The sequence below is a fragment of the Phascolarctos cinereus genome, unplaced genomic scaffold, assembly GCF_003287225.1.
Source record: "Phascolarctos cinereus isolate Bilbo 61053 unplaced genomic scaffold, phaCin_HiC Scaffold_3;HRSCAF=262, whole genome shotgun sequence".
Classification (NCBI taxonomy): Eukaryota; Metazoa; Chordata; class Mammalia; order Diprotodontia; family Phascolarctidae; genus Phascolarctos; species Phascolarctos cinereus.
Window position 1 is genome coordinate 67,213,235 of NW_027555736.1, and position 15,521 is coordinate 67,228,755.

Below are 15,521 nucleotides of genomic sequence, written 5' to 3' on the forward strand. Positions count from 1 at the left end.
TTGCACATAGTAGGGCTAAGTGATAAGTAGGGGTAGGTGGACCTGTGATTTCATTGTTAGGGAACTCTTGGATCAGGGAACTTCCCCCGCCAATGAAGGCAGGCCCTTCTCTTGCTAGTCTTGGAAAGTTGTCTAGACTCTAGAGCACAGAGGACTCACCTAAGGTCCCATAGCCAAACACGTGTCAGAGATGAGACCTGAATCCCATCTTTCCTAACGTCACTACATTGCACTGCCTCTCTCACTTAGAAGCTTAATCAATTCATGTTGTTCCCTCACCTCCCTTCTCTCATGATCATAGGACAGCAGATAGCTTATTCTTTCCAAGATCTCGCTCCTCCTTTCTCACCCAAGCGAGTGAGGAAGCCTCTAGTTGGGAATGTTGGGAAACTCCTTGGATCCCTTTAAGAGAAAGGGACGCCCTTTGGGGAGGGGGGTTTCCTTGTTCACGTGAGGATGACGCCACAGCTCCTTGGTTGGGGTTGGGAGGAGCCAGGTGCCTGCTGCAGTATCCACACCCCTCCCCCATCCCCATTCTCCCCCCCACCTCCACTTCCCTTCCGGGAACCTGGCCCTTTAAGAAGCTCAGCCCCGATTCTGGATTCCTAAATCCTTGCTCCAGCATCGCCCGGCACGCGTTGCTTCCTTCAACCTCCTTCGGCCCGGCCTCGCTTCCCCCGGGACCCAGATCACCATGTCTGCCGCTCCAGCCTACAGCGAGGACAAGGGCGGCTCCTCCAGCCTAGGGGAGCCCGAATACGGTCACGACCCGGCCAGCGGCCGCATCTTCTCCTCCGACTACAAGCGGTGAGGCGGGACCGGGGAGGATGGAGTAGGCTGGGATGCGGGCCCCCAGCTCTAGAAGGGAGTCCTCCCTGGCAACGGGACCCCAGATTTGTGGGGAGGGGGCGGAGCTACCAACCAGGCTCCCCTTTAGCAAATAGGGCCCGGGGGTGGTGGCTTGCACTCGCAGCTCTTAGAGGAAGGAATCATTCTTGCCCCCCAGATTTGCTACCGGGTTTTGCACAGTTCAGAGCCACTGAACCCTTCTTCACACCTGTCCCCCTCACCCCGCATCCTTGCCTCAGCTCCCCTAGAGGCCTCCTTTTTCTTGATGGGAGGAACCGAGATCTTGGCTCCAAATTCAGGTCCATGGCCTAATTAGACCTGGGACCAGAAAAGGGGACAGGGAAGGCTGGAAGAGGTATAGGGTGAGACTCAGCACCCAGACCAAGAAAAGATATTGCCCATATAGTACAGGGTGCCAGAATCTGGGAGGATAAGCCTGGAGACAGTAGATGAGATGTAGGGGGAGAGGAGGGAGATCTGGAGTGTAGCAGGGGGCCTAGAGAAAGGCTTTGTGGAAAGGAATATATAAGGCGACCTGGGCAGAGGCAGCCTGGGGGCTGGTGGAACAGGCTGTGCTTTGGCAGGAAGGAGCCTGGGATGGGGATTTGGGGGAAGAAGACACCGGGGGGGAGGATGGTTGAAGACCTGGGTGGATGGAGCTAATTGAGGACCCTGGGGAAGATCTGGGGGAAGGAGGAAATCTGGAGGCCTGCTAGGGGAGGAGTGAAGGAAACACTGGTGGCAGGCAGGAGTAGTCAGATACCTGGGGTAACGTGACAGCAGAAGATCTGAGAAACTGTGTGAAGACCCTGGACTGAACGAGGAGAGGAATGTACCTAGAGACTGTATTGATAGTGTGAGGAGGGTGAGGGGAGATGGAATCTAGAAGTGGAGAGATTTGGGGAGAGACAGTGGAAGAGATTGGAGGTCTAGGAGCAGAACCTCATTTCATCCCTGGAGTAAAATACCTGAGCGCCAGGGCGGGCGAGGGTCCTAGCGACTAGCAGGAGCTAAGTCTGTTTGGGGGAGTTCCCGCTTCGGGGCCTATCAACCCCGACCCCCACCGTGGCCACCCCCACCCCGAGGCTTCCTGGCGTCCAGAGTCAGGCCCGGACCATGGACAGCTCTTCCCTCGCCCTGTGCACTCTGGCTCCACCCCACAGCTGTTCTGGCTTGTGACGTAGGGGGCGTGGAGAGAGTGGGGTAGCTAGGGGGTGATGTGGCTTTGAGGTGCCTGCTGTAGAGGCCTGCTTTTGGTCCTCCCCGGCCTCTGTGTGCCGCTCAGCCCTGCTCTGCCGTTGACTTACCTGTCCCTCTCTCACCCAGGCTTGCAGTCGTGAGCTGGGACTTACGCTGTCAAGGTTCACCCGGAGGCGCTGCTGACTAGAGGGACCACCCCTCCTCTCCCCTGAACTCGTCATCTCCCCACCCTATGGAGGGCAGGGCCTAAAAAGAGGCCGGTTTTGAAGCATTGGGATTTCTAGGCTACTCCTCTCTACTCCGGGAACCCAAACTCAATCTCCTTCCTGGATGCCTTCTCTGCCCTTTGTAGTATATGCACCTCCTTACCAGTTATTCCTCCCCCCAAACCCTAAGTAAAATTCCCCTCCAGGATCTCCCTACTTAACCCCAACTTCAAGTGTGCCTCCACCCCCCCCCCACCAAGAGCCTCCATGGAGGCTCCCTACCCTTCTTGCTTCTAGGATCAGCGGCTAAGCGGTATAATGTTCGTGTGCGGTTGGGGGAGAGAGCAGTGAAGAGAAGTTAACAAAGCATCGGGCTCTCATCTATTATGGAAATCTCCATTCGCAGCCCCCTAATGCTCTATTTCTATAAACTTTAGAAGGCTCACATATGTCATACTCCTTGCTTCTGTGGCCACCCCACCCTCCATCTTCTCCATGCCTCAGTCAGTCAATGAGCATTTATGAAGTGCCTACTATACAAAGAAAGAAAAGAGACCCTGCACTCAAGAAGCTCACAGATTAGATTTGGGGGGGGGGGAGACAACATGGTAATTACTATGTGCAAAGAAGCTATGAAGACAGTATATTAGAAATAATCAAAAGAAGAAAAGTACTAGAATTAAGGAGCATCAGGAAATGCTTCCTGTGGAAGACAGATTTTGATTGGGACTTAAATTGGAAGCCAAGGAAGCCAGGAGACAGAGAGGAAGGATGGAGACCGTTTATGACATGAAAGGCAGCCGGTTCACATTCCCAGAGTCAGGAGATGTAGTGTCTTGTTCTAGGAACAGCAAAGAAACCAATGTCTATGGATTAAAAGTACTTTGGGGCAGGGGAAGGGGTGAAGAGTAAGAAGACTGGAAAGGTGGGAGAGGGGGAAGGCTGGGTGTTGAAGGGTTTTGAATGTCAAACAGGATCTTAAATTTGATCCTAGAGGTGAGGGGAGCCATTAGTGTTTACTCACTAGGTAATAAGATCAGATGGGGCAGTTAGGTGGTATAATGAAAAGCGTACTGGGTCTGAAGTCAGGAAGACTGTCTTTCTGGGTTCAAATTTGCCCTCAGACACTTACTAGCTGTGTGACCCTGGGACAACTCATTTACTCCTGTTTGCCTCAGCTTCCTCATCTGTAAAATGAGCCAGAGAAGGAAATGGCAAACCACTCCAGGTTCTTTGCCAAGAAAACCCCAAATGGGGTCACAGAGCGTCAGAGACGACTGAACAACAACAACAATAAGGTCAGATCTTAAATTGAAGACAAATCACTTCCACAGCTGAAGGTAGGATGGTCTGGAGTGGGAGGAGACTGGTGGCAGGGAGACCAGCCAGCAAGCTATTGCAAATGGTCCAGGTTTGAGGTGCTAAGAGCCTGCACTAGGGGGCAGAGGAAGTAAGGGAATATATTGGATCCTTTACAAAGGTTGAATCAACAGGGCTTGGCAAAAGATCGACTGTGGGAGCCAGGGGGAGGTAAAGAGTAAGGGCTGTGAGCCTGGGGAATTGGGAGGATGGTGGTACCCTCAGCAGTCATGGGGAAGTTAGGAAGAATGTTTCCTTCATAGCTCCTTCTCCCAATGAAACTCCATCTTGTCAGAACTCTGCTCTATCTCACAGCCCCAGTTGGGAGATTAATTGTCCTACCTATATGATTCCTACAGTTGTTTTAGTGTCCTAAGTTACCTGCCTTACAGGGTTGTTATAGGGAAAGCACTTTATAAATGTGAGCTGTTCTTATCATCATTAGTGTTATAATTTTTTTTTTATCCCAGTAGTGGTCTCTCTCCACTGCCATCTCCCACCTAGACTAAGGCGGGGTCAGTCTGCTCCTCAGGACAGGAGAAGAGTATTCTCTTCTCATTGTGCCTTAGAACAGTGCATGACCTCCTAGCTTCTCCTTTACCTCCCAGACCTTGGAATAGTTGAAGTTACCCATTTGAGCTTCCTGAGGGTTCTATTGTCCATGACAACAGGTGACAGACAGACAGATGTCACTTAACAAACATGAGAAAGTTACAGACTAACATCAAATTTCTGAACTCTAAGAAGGCTCACATTAAACCTGGCCCTTGGAATGTAAATGAAGTTTAGTTCTGCCTGGGGTCCACTGGCCCCTCTGGAACAATCATAGGGAGACTACGGCTCCCATCCTCCACCTCTTTTTTTCTTGTGGTTAGCACTCAGAGTCCTATGCTTCTGCCTTCTCCTCTGCACTGAGCCCCTTTGGGGTCGGAGAAAAGGACTGGATGATGATGTTGGATCCTTGGTCGGAAATGCGACTCATTTGGAATTCAGAGAGAAACCTAAACTCAGTAACTATCTCTCAAGTATCTTCCTCACTCACAAGGGAAGGCCAGTGAGGGCCATGGAAAGAGCACTGAGCTTGGGATTCAAGAGACCAGGGTTCTAGTCCAGAGTTCTGCCACTAAGTAGATGTGCGACTTCAACTTAGTAACCCTTTCTAGGTGTTTTCTGTAAAATGAGATACCAGGAGTGCTTTTTTTTTCCCCTTAGGCAATTGGGGTTAAGTGACTTGCCTAGGGTCACACAGCTAGTAAGCATCAAGTGTTTGGTCTGAGGTTGGATTTGAACTTAGGTCCTCCTTACTCTAGGGCTGGGGCTCTATCCACTGTGCCACCTAGCTGCCCCAATACCAGGAGTTCTTAATGTGAAGTTCATAAATTTCAGGGGATCTGTGTACTTGGATAGGAAAAAAAATTACATTTTTATTTTCACCAACCTCTAACTGTAATTTAGCATTTTCTTTAATTATAGATTTTTAAAAAAATATTCTGAGGAGACCATGACACAAAAAAAGGTTAAGAACTCCTGATCTAAAGTCTCTTCAGATCTACAGTTTTATGACTCACTAACTTCCTCATGTGCCATCTACTCTGCCATGCCGCCATGACCCTATTTCTCAGAATTCCCATCACTACCTCTACCCCAGTCTCTTTATATCCCATCTTGACTTCTTCATCCCTCATTTACCATCCTCCACTCCTACTTCTGTCCCTCTTCTTGTACCCCCTTTCTTCCATATCTATATCTGCGCACACCTCCCATTCCTATTTCTCCCCCTCCCCCAAAACCCCCATAAAACTCATAAGTTGTTGTTGTATTTTTTTGGAGGGTAGTTTAGTTACCAAATAATACCCACATTCCTTCCCCCCCCCCATAAATCTTCCCTCACAGTCTCAAAAGATGAAAAGGAGAAATCGGAGCTGACCCTTGCTGCCCTCTCCTCCCTCCCCTTCTCACTGCTTTACCATGCAGACTCCAGCTGTCCCATAACCGCATCACATTTCTGAGTTTCCGTGGAGCTTGGGCGGGTGGCATATCGGTGAGGACTCACTGAAGCAGGGACTGAGTCACAGATCAGCTGGGGAGAAAAGAGGAGGGGAGAGAAGAAGGAGGCGGACTCTGTCTGCCTGGAGGGGAACCCTGGTGTCTGGGACCAGATTTAGGGGTCTCCAGGGAATCTTGGTATCCGGGCACAAAGCCTGATGACGCCAATGCAGCGGTTCCTGCAGCTCCCAGGGACTATGGTGAAGCCGCCAGGGAGCAAGGGGGGTGAGGAGGCAACCAGCCCCGTTCTAACCCCTGAGGGGAGCACCCCAGCCTGGTACCAAGCCTTGCAGCCAGATGAGCTACGGCAGCTTCAGACCTCTGAACAGGATGTCTCCCCAGAAGGAGGCTCTGATGGGGCCAGCCACAGCCAGCCTCTACGGTATGGAGGGGGACCACCCCAGGGACCTCCATAAACCGCAGGGTATGGCAAGGGGTACTTTTACAGGCTATAAGTCCCTGGAGCTGAGCTGATCTCACTCCCAAGGGGAATCTGGCTAGGATATGTGAAGGGAGGAGAGAAGTGTTAGTTTGGGTGGGGAGAGAGATCTGAAGGGAAAAGGTGTCTAGGTTATGGGTTGTGTTAGATGAATAGAGCCCAGGGAGAGGGGTCCAGGTATGTATATTTGTGCATGTAGAGAGGGGGCAATTCCAGATTTGAGGAGGACATCTGTTTGTATAGTGTATTTGTGAAAAGAATTCAGAGATGGGAGTTGGATTGCTCCTGGATGACTTTTGGGGTTTCCCCATCTCTTAGACCCAGATAAGGGTTGGGGATGGCTAGTAAAAGCTTGTTGCAGGTTAAAGGACTAAGTTCTGAGGGTATCTTTCAGAGGATGATCTCAAAAAATTCACATAGAACCTTCTCCAACTTATATGATTGAATAGGAGGGCAGTTGCTTGGAAAGGCTGTAAGAGGAGAGTATTTTCCCTGCCATGGAGCACAGAGAGTCTTAGGAATTGAGCCTTAATTTCCCTTAATGACCCTGCACTCCCTGGTATCTCTCAGGCAGACTCTACCCTCTAGAAAAAGGATTACTGATCTCTCTTCCCCCCAGGCCAGGATGGGGTCAGAAGTCAGGAATGGAGCCAGAGAGGCAGGGGTCAATATGGGGTTAGCCTAGACTGTAAAGGGATCCTTTTATAGGGAGATTAATGTTTCATGGCCTTAAGGGTATCACTGATTCCATCTCTCCCTCCCTCCCCTGAAAGCCTGGAGTAGGCAGCAACAGGAGGGAGGGGGAAGAACTGGAGGCTGTGTTAGGGGCTGCCAGATGGCCCTCCATCCCTCTAATAGACTGTGGCTATTGGGGAGGGTGGGGCAAGGAGGATCTGTGCATCTGCTTCAACACAACCCAAACCCAACAAATATTTATTAATACTCCACTATGTACAAGGAACTGTGCTAAATTCTGGGGTTGCAAAAACAAATGTGAAAACCAATCCCTACCCTTAGTCAGCAAGCATTTGTTAAGTGCCTACTGTGTGCCAGGTACTGATCTGTGCCTTGGGGATACAAAAAAAGGCAAAAAATAGTTCCTGCTCTCAAAGAGCTCATGGTTTAATGGGGGGTGGGGAGCAACAAAATGCAAACAACTATGCACAGACAAGATATATACTGGTTAAACTGGAAATTATCAACAAGGTAGTTTTTAATTAATAGGGCTCAGGAAAGCCTTCTTGTGGAAGATGGGATTTTAGGTAGGACTTGAAGGAAGTCAAAGAAACCAACAGAGATAAGGAGGGAAAGAATTCCATACATTTTGTTGTTTGTCTTTTATTCTGGAAGAGAACCAATGACATTACCCCCATGATGTCATTGTGAGCTAACCACCCTGGGAAGAAATACTAATGATGAGGGAGATTCAGAAAGGTTTCCGCTAGGGGTCTGCACGTGAACTGAGCCTGAAAGGAAGCTTGGAATTTTAAGAGGGAGGGATAAGGAGGGAGTGAATTCCAGACATGCAAAGGAGCATACTGATGCAATGTTGAGTTGGGGAATAGTAAATAGGCCAGTTTGATTGCAAAGTAGGGTATGTGAAAATGGAGTAATATAGAATAAGCCAGGAAAGGTAGTCTGGCCCCAGATTGTGAAGGGCTTTAAATATCGAGCTGAGGAATCTTACTTTTATCCTGTAGGCAATAGGGAGCCACTGATGTTTTTTGAGCAGGACAGGAGCATGGTGTTGATTTAGGAGGATTGTTTTGACATCTCTATGGAGAAGGGATTAGAGAAAATAGAGACTGGTAACTGGGGATACAATTAGGAGGTTGTCTGTGGTCATCTGTCTAATGTCTGAGGTGTGAGCATCAATCAGTAAGCATTTATTAACCTGCTGTGCAGAAGGCATTGTGCAAAGTGCTTGGTATACAAAGATAAAAATTAAAGTCTGCTGTCAAGGAGCTTACACTTTATCAATAAAGAAACAGAGGTTAAATGACTTCTCCATGGTCACACAAATGGATTAGAACTGAGTTCCTCTAGTTCCAGAGCCAATGATCTTTTCACTACCCCACCCCATTAGGTAGCTATCACCCTTTGCAGAGGTGCCAGCCCAGATAGCACATCCCATGGGTTGTCAATGTTTAGCCTATCTAGAAAAAAAAGATTTTTGGCAGTCAATCAGCCCCAGCAAAGTTCTCCTCTGATAGTTATCATGGCATAGAAGTGGCTCGAGACTCTCCCAGACTGCACTGGTGGAGCAGGTGCCCTCACAGGCCTTCCAGTGCACACCCAGCAACAAAATGTATAATCTGAAGACTACCTGAGCTAAATTCAGAGAAGCTTCTCCCCAGGATGACTTCCATGGAGTGGCTTTTTTTTCCCAGCTCCCCCAACAATCTTGGACTATCAAGCTAATCCAGGGGGATCTCAAACTGCATCTGTGAAAGGAAAACCCAAACCAACAAAATCACTGCTCCTTGGGGTTTTGTAATAAGAATTGAACTGATCAGGGTTCTTGGCATCCCTAATCTGGGCTCAAAATGTCTGAAAGCTTGATGAGCCCTAAAATTGGGTCTCCTTCAGCAGCAGGACAGCAAACTGGGATTGGCTGGCATTCACACAGACTTACAGGGACAAGGCAGGTGGGTGATCATGAATGTCAGAAATGGGTGTTAGAAGGAAGGAGTCCAAACAAGCAGATAGTTGGCATCAAGAAGTCTAGTGTAGGGACTAGATGGAGTGGAGCCAAGATGGGAGAGTAAAGGCGAAAAGTCCAGTGTTAGGAAAAGGAGATCCAGGTATAGGGACTGAGGTTTAGGGGGAGACTTTTGGTCCCCAAAATAATTTTAGGCCCAACAATGTGTTTGTTGCATTTTACTACATTAATTTGTTAGAAGAGAGGGTTCTATGGTAGGGGTAGGAGTATGCCATTGGGAAGTGACAGTGATGTGGCTTTAAAAGAACATCGATGAAACATTGAAAAAAGAATTATAAGGCCAAAGTAGGACCCTCATCCCAGGGAAATTGAATGTTTTTAGTGCCAAGGATCACTAGATAAGATAGGGACCCAGTTATGCAATGTTAGATAGGGATTAGTCACATGTATACAAGAGAAGAAAAACAAAACAAGTAAAGAATACTATATAATTATAGGGAAGCTAGGAATTCTAAGAGGGAGAGGTAAGGAGGGGGTGCATTTCAGACAGGCAAGGGAGCTAGGAGATGGTATTGAGTTGGGAAACATTAGGTAGGCTGGTTTGTATGTCACACACATACAAGAAAAAACAAGTAAAGGATGTTATATAATTATAGTGACTTTTGTTGGCCCAGAGAAGAGAGGGAGAAATGAATTTCCCTCCTTTGTTCGAAGAAGTCGGGGACTATAGATATGGAATGTTGTATGTGCTGTTTGATGCATTCACTTTGTCAATTGAGTTTGCTCAAAAGTTTTTGGGGTCTTTTTGGTTGTTTTTTGATTTTTATTTGGCAGAGGGGAAGAGAGACAGCATATTCAGAAATGATTATTACGTAAAAACAAAAGGCATTTTTACGCAATTTTAAAAGATTAAGAATCTAGTCACTGGAAGTGGAGTGTGAATTCAGAACACGGACCAGCAGCGAAGCAACTGGATACTAATCCTTAAACTTAGTAGTTTAGGGTCCCTTATATTCCCCCAACTCCTATCCAGTAGCAGAATTAATTCCAGAGTCTAGAGTAGGGATGAAAATGATTATTGCACCTTCATGGTCCCCAAATCAAGACTTCTTTTACCTTATAGAATTTATTATTAAATCTCTACTATGTACAAGGCACTGGAAATTCAAAGAGAAAGATGAAATAGTCCCAGCTCTTAAAGAGCTTACAGTGTTTCCATGTACATAATTAAGCAAATATCAAATATATAACAAATAATATGAAGTAAGTTTGAGATGGAGTATCAATACTTGAGGGAGTAAGCAAAGGCTTTGTGTAGAAGATGGCCTCAGTGCTCTGTCTGTGTCTCAAAGGATGCTGGGGCTCTTAGAGGTACAGATGAAAAGGTAGTATATTCTAGGCATGGGGGACAGTGGGGACATTAAATGTCACGTTATGCATACCTGAGCTCAGCTCCCTTGAGGGAACTTCCCCAGGCACCATTTGCACCAATACAGACCATTGTAAGAGGTATGACGGAGGTAGATGAATGCAAGTGAGACATGGATCCTGAGGATAGAGTGATGCCATTTGGATTGCACAGTGCTTCATTTATCTTCCCACATTTTATGAATGATTTACCATCATGAGTTGATGTCAGTCAGCTTGTGGAATATCACGGCCTATTTTCTGGATCATAGATGACATGTTATTCATGTATAGTTTTGGAAAGACTTAGCAATTGAGAGAACTAAAGATATTCAACATTGGAAAAGAAAGGACTCAGGTGGGTGAGGACATAATGTCTTCAGGTATTTAAAGGAATTTTATGTGGAAGAGATTAATTTTATTTTGCTTGGTTCCAAAGGGCACAACAATGCTTACTGCATGAAAGTAATGCAAAGGTAGATTTCAGCTCAACGTAAGGAAACTTTTCCTAACAATTAGAGCTGTTCAAAGATTAAAATGGGCTACCTTGTTAAGGATTGAGCTCCCCATCAATAGAGGTTTTCAAGTGGAGGCTCTTGTCAAGAATGTCATAGAGGGGAGGGGGTTAAACTCTAGGTGTGGTCAAGTCAAGTCAATAAGCACTGATTAAGAGCTTCCTATGTGCCAGGCACTGTACTAAGTCCCATAGGTACAAACAAAGGCAGAGATAATCCTTATTTTCAAGGATTGCATAATCTAATGGGGGAGACCACATGTAAACAACTATATACAAAATATATACGGGATAAATTGGAAATAGCCTTATAGGGAAGGCACAAGCATTAAGGATAACTGGGAACAGCTTCTTGCTTGGGGCTTTATCTGAGACTTGAGGGAAGCCAGGAGGCAAAGATAAAGAGGGGAAACAGTCCTTCCAGGCATGGGGGGAAAGGGGTAAGTCAGAGAAAACACATGGATTTTGGAGAAGTAATGTCCGGTCTGAGGTTAGTGTCACTGGATTGTAGAGTACATGGAAGAGAATAAGAAGTAAGACTAGAAAAGTAGGAAGGGGCCAGGTTATGAAGGGTTTTAAAAGCCAAATTTAGGATTTTAAATTTGACTGTAGGTAGTAGAGAGCCACTCAAGTTCATTGAATAGGGGGAAGAGGCAGTGTGACAAAGTCAGATCTTTGCTTTAGGAAGATAAGTTTGAAAGCTAAGTTTAATAGCTGAGTGAGCGGATGAACTGGAGGGAGAAGAAACTCGAGGCAAAGCAACCAATCAGCAGGTGATGATGGTCTGCACTGGGATGGTGTTAGTGTCACCAGAGACAAGGGAGGTGCATATAGGAAAGATATTATGAAGATATTCTGATGTTATGAATCCACAGGACTTGGCAATAGATTGTATATAATAGGTAAGCATAAGAAGTCGAGGATGACAATTAGGTTGTAAGTCTGGGAGATTGGGAGGATGTGGTGCCCTTGACAATGACAGAGAAGTTAGGAAGAGAGGTGGATTTGGAGGAAAAGATAATAAATGTGTTGAATTTAAGATGTCTAGGGGACACTCAGTTTGAGATGTCCAATAGGCAGTTGGCTGGAGGGCAGAAGAGAGGTCAGAGCTGGACAGATTTGAGAATCATCTTCATAGAGATGATAATCAAATCCATGGGAACTGACAAGATTCCCAAGTGAAAAAATATCGAAAGAGAAGAGGGCTTAGGATAGAGCCTTGGAGGTCAACCGCAGGTAGTGGCTATAAACTGATGAAGATCCAGCCAAAGAGACTGAGAAGAAGTTGTCAGATAGGAAGGAGGAGAATTTAGTGTCTTGGAACCTTGAGAAAACAGAATATCAAGACCTGGGCTATGTCCACGGCTAAAGAGAAGTCTAAAAGGATGAGGACCGAGAAAGGGCCATTAGATTTAGCAATGAAGACATTGTTGGTAACTTTGGAGGGAGCAGTTTCTGTTAAATGGTTGGAAGCCAGACTGCAGAGAGCTAAAAAGAGTGTGAGAGGAAAGGAAGTGGAGGCACCAGTTGTAGATGGCTTTCTCAGGGACTTTAACCATGAAAAGGAGAAGAACTTGGAGAAGAGATTTAAAGTTAAAAGGGATGAATAGATTAAGGGAGGAAGGGGGATGTTTATGAGCAGTAAAGCCAGTAGATGGAGGGAAATTGAAGATTAGGGAGAAAGTAGAAATGTTAGAGAGAGCTATCTGCTGGGGAAACTGGAAAGAATGGGCTTATTTGTGCAATTTGTGCTCCTTGGCAAGGAGCTCTCCCCTAGAAGGCCTCTGAGGTTCCTCCAACTCTGTAATTCAGTGAATCTGTTGCTATGGTGACACCAGTTGCATGCCAAGCTAGGAACAAGTACCTTCATCCTCCAGCAATCAGAATTTCTGGGTCACATCCTCTCCCTACTTGACAAACAGTAGATCTCCTCGAGGTGAGCACAGGACTGTGCTGGAACCAATGTTAAATTTTCAGTGTGAGTAATTATACCTTAGAAATTGGCAAATGCTACAAATCAGGGCTTGATTTGTTGATTGTCTCTGGACTTAAGAAAGTGATGGACAAAATGTTTAATAATGTAATTAAACTTAAAAGTTTGCCATGCCTTTTCAGAGATCCAATTATTATACATTTACTAGCACACCACTGCATGTTCCCATGAATTCCAAGCCCCTCCCATGGTCCTTGGGTTCTCAAAGGGTATTATTAAAGGCTCATTTCACAAACTGAGAGAGTGATATGTAGCGCTTCCGACAAGTCTTTCATTGAGAAGTCAAGCCTGGGGAACCCTCAAAGCTCAATAGGCTTTATATTCCAGGAATAATGTGAGCGCATATGCTTTGGTGTGCCTGGCACATGGTAGGTATTTAACAAATGCTTCTTGATGGATCACTTGTTTAATGGCTTCTTGACCTTGTATCACCCCTTTTCTTTTCTTCCGTAGGCCCCAAAGACTGGCCCACCTGCCTTTCAGTCTTGCCTCATGTTTTCAACAGGGTTTTTCTCCTTCTTGACCTAATACAGAATGAGAATCAGTCCAAGAGCTTCTTCCTTGTGTTTCCGTCCCTGAAGCAAGCACACAACCCTTTAAAGGGTTTTTAGGGCCTCTTATTATTAGTGACAATGGAGAAACAAGCAGAAGCACAAATGACAAATATGAGGAAAATTATGAAAAATCCTTAATTTTTTTAAATCAATGACTTGGATAAAGGCATAGCTGGCATCCTCATCACATTTTCAGATAACACAGTTGGGAGGTATATCTAACACAGTAGATGACAAAGTCAGGCTTTGATCCAAAGGGATGTGGACAGGCTAAAATATTGGGCTGATGCTTCACTCCAGCAGGGTGAAACTTAATAGGCATAAATGTAAGGTTTTAGAGTCAGAAAATCAGCTTCACAATCATAATAATAAATATTTCTATTGTACTTTTAGGTTTATAAGGCACTCTACAAACATCATCTCATTTGATTCTTACAACAGCCCTGGAACACATAGGATCTGTTACTATCTCCATTTTATACGTGAGGAAATGGAGGCAAACAAAAGTTAAGTGACTTGTCCAGGGTCACACAGCTAGCAAGTGGCTGAGGGCAGATTTGAGCTAAAGTGTCCCTTACTCCAGGCCCAGTGCTCTATCCACTGTACTACCCATCTGCCTCTAAAAACATGGGAGAGAGGTGCGGTAGTAGTTTATCTGAAAAAATGGAGTTTTTAGTGACATGTGAACTCAATATGAATTAATGGTTCAATACGATAACCCAAATTAGCTAATTAAAGCCTAGGCTGTGGTGTCTAGAATGAAAGGGATTCTGGTCTTGTGGTGTCCTACCCTACTCAGAACACATCTGGGATATTGTATTTAATATGTTCAGTCAGTATTATGATATTCAGTCAAGAAGAACATTTTAGGAAGTGCATTGATACACTGGAGGCCATTCAAAAGAGCACAACTGGGAAGAACCTTAAGATGACAATATTTTAACGTCATTAAAAAAGGAAGTGGGGACATGAAGCCTGGAGAAGAACAGTCTTGAAGGGCCTGCCCTTCATGATGTGGACATGGTGTGGTCTTCAAACATTTTAGCCCTTGTCACATAGAAAAGAGATTATTCCACTTGGCCCCCAAATGGCAAAATGAAGAATAATAAGTAGAAGTCGCAGACTCAGTTTGCAGATTCAGGCTTGATGTAAGGAAAAGGTTCCTAACAATTAGCCCTATCTCAGGGTACAAATGGGCTGCCTTTGGAGGTAGTGGGTTATCTCTCAGTGGAGGTCTTCAAGCTATAACTGGATGACTAATTGCTGACAGTTTTGTAGAAGAGATTCTCATTCAGGTATGGGATAGATGGCCTTAAAGGTTCCTTCCAACTCTGAGATTCTGTAATTCTCACAATAAAAATTGTGCCTTGAATCCTTGGAAATGTGAATGGAGCTTAGTCCTAACACAGTCACAGGATTTCAGAGGTGAGCTGGTCCTTGGAGATCATCTAATCCAGCACCCTCATCTTAAAGATGAGGAAACTTCAGCCCAGAGAGCAACAGTGATGTCAAAGTCAATGGAGCAATAGTTGTAAAGCTGAGATTAGAATTTAGATTTTGTGACTTCTGTAAAACTGCTAAGCCAATGGCCTAGGACTTAGAATATTTCTTCTGTCTAGGAACAAGATGAGTCCCATAATCTGAGCCAGCAGGGAAGATATATATGGAGGTTAAGTAGGCCTTGTCGAAAGACTTAGGTGAACACAAGTATAAGGAACCAAATGATGCTGCACCCCACATCCCACAACCAACCCAGGCTGGCTTGATGTGGGTTTTAATTTCCTCTCCATCTTGCTGCATCTCAGAACACACAGTCCAACACAGTGCAACACGGGACAATCTTGGTAGTTGTAACCAGCGTCAATCACCAAGATGGCACACTTCTTCCCATGACTAGTGTCTGAAGTTTGGAGGACTGTGGAACTTGGAGGTAGAGTGAGATCATATGGGCAAGAATTGTCTGTGTCCCATTACCATCGTGGGAAACAACTTGGCTGAGTTGGAGCTGATGAAGTTGCAGCTTCCACTACCCTATTTAGCTGTGATACAGAGGTGAAAGGCTGCTGGCGTATGAATAGTTTAGTGGAAAGAAGAGACTGGCCTTGATATGAAAAGAAGGCATGATAGTAATAGCATATTTGGTAAGGTGGTGAAATGAATGCTGGAGAGGAAATCGATGGAACCTGGGAAGCACAGAATGTCAGGACCAGTGTTTCATCTTGGGCCTCCTTGTGTCATCATTGTGGTACAAAGTGGAGTAGGGGAGGGGGAAGCTATGTGATGCAGTGGATA

General features: G+C 45.7%; 1 protein-coding gene across 3 annotated transcripts in view; it reads left to right on the forward strand.

The window, feature by feature from the left end:
- Positions 1-487: 487 nt before the first annotated feature.
- AP3B2 (adaptor related protein complex 3 subunit beta 2) overlaps positions 488-15,521 on the forward strand; it is a 56,366-nt gene continuing 41,332 nt past the window's right edge. Inside the window, exon 1 of one of the 3 annotated variants that reach the window (XM_020997054.2) lies at positions 488-807. In XM_020997054.2, coding sequence (XP_020852713.1) covers positions 695-807 — 113 coding nt within the window. In that variant the 5' untranslated portion in view covers positions 488-694. Of the gene's footprint in view, positions 808-5,780; positions 6,043-15,521 lie in introns of those variants that run through there. The other 2 variants (XM_078150898.1, XM_020997053.2) reach the window with 2 other exon arrangements.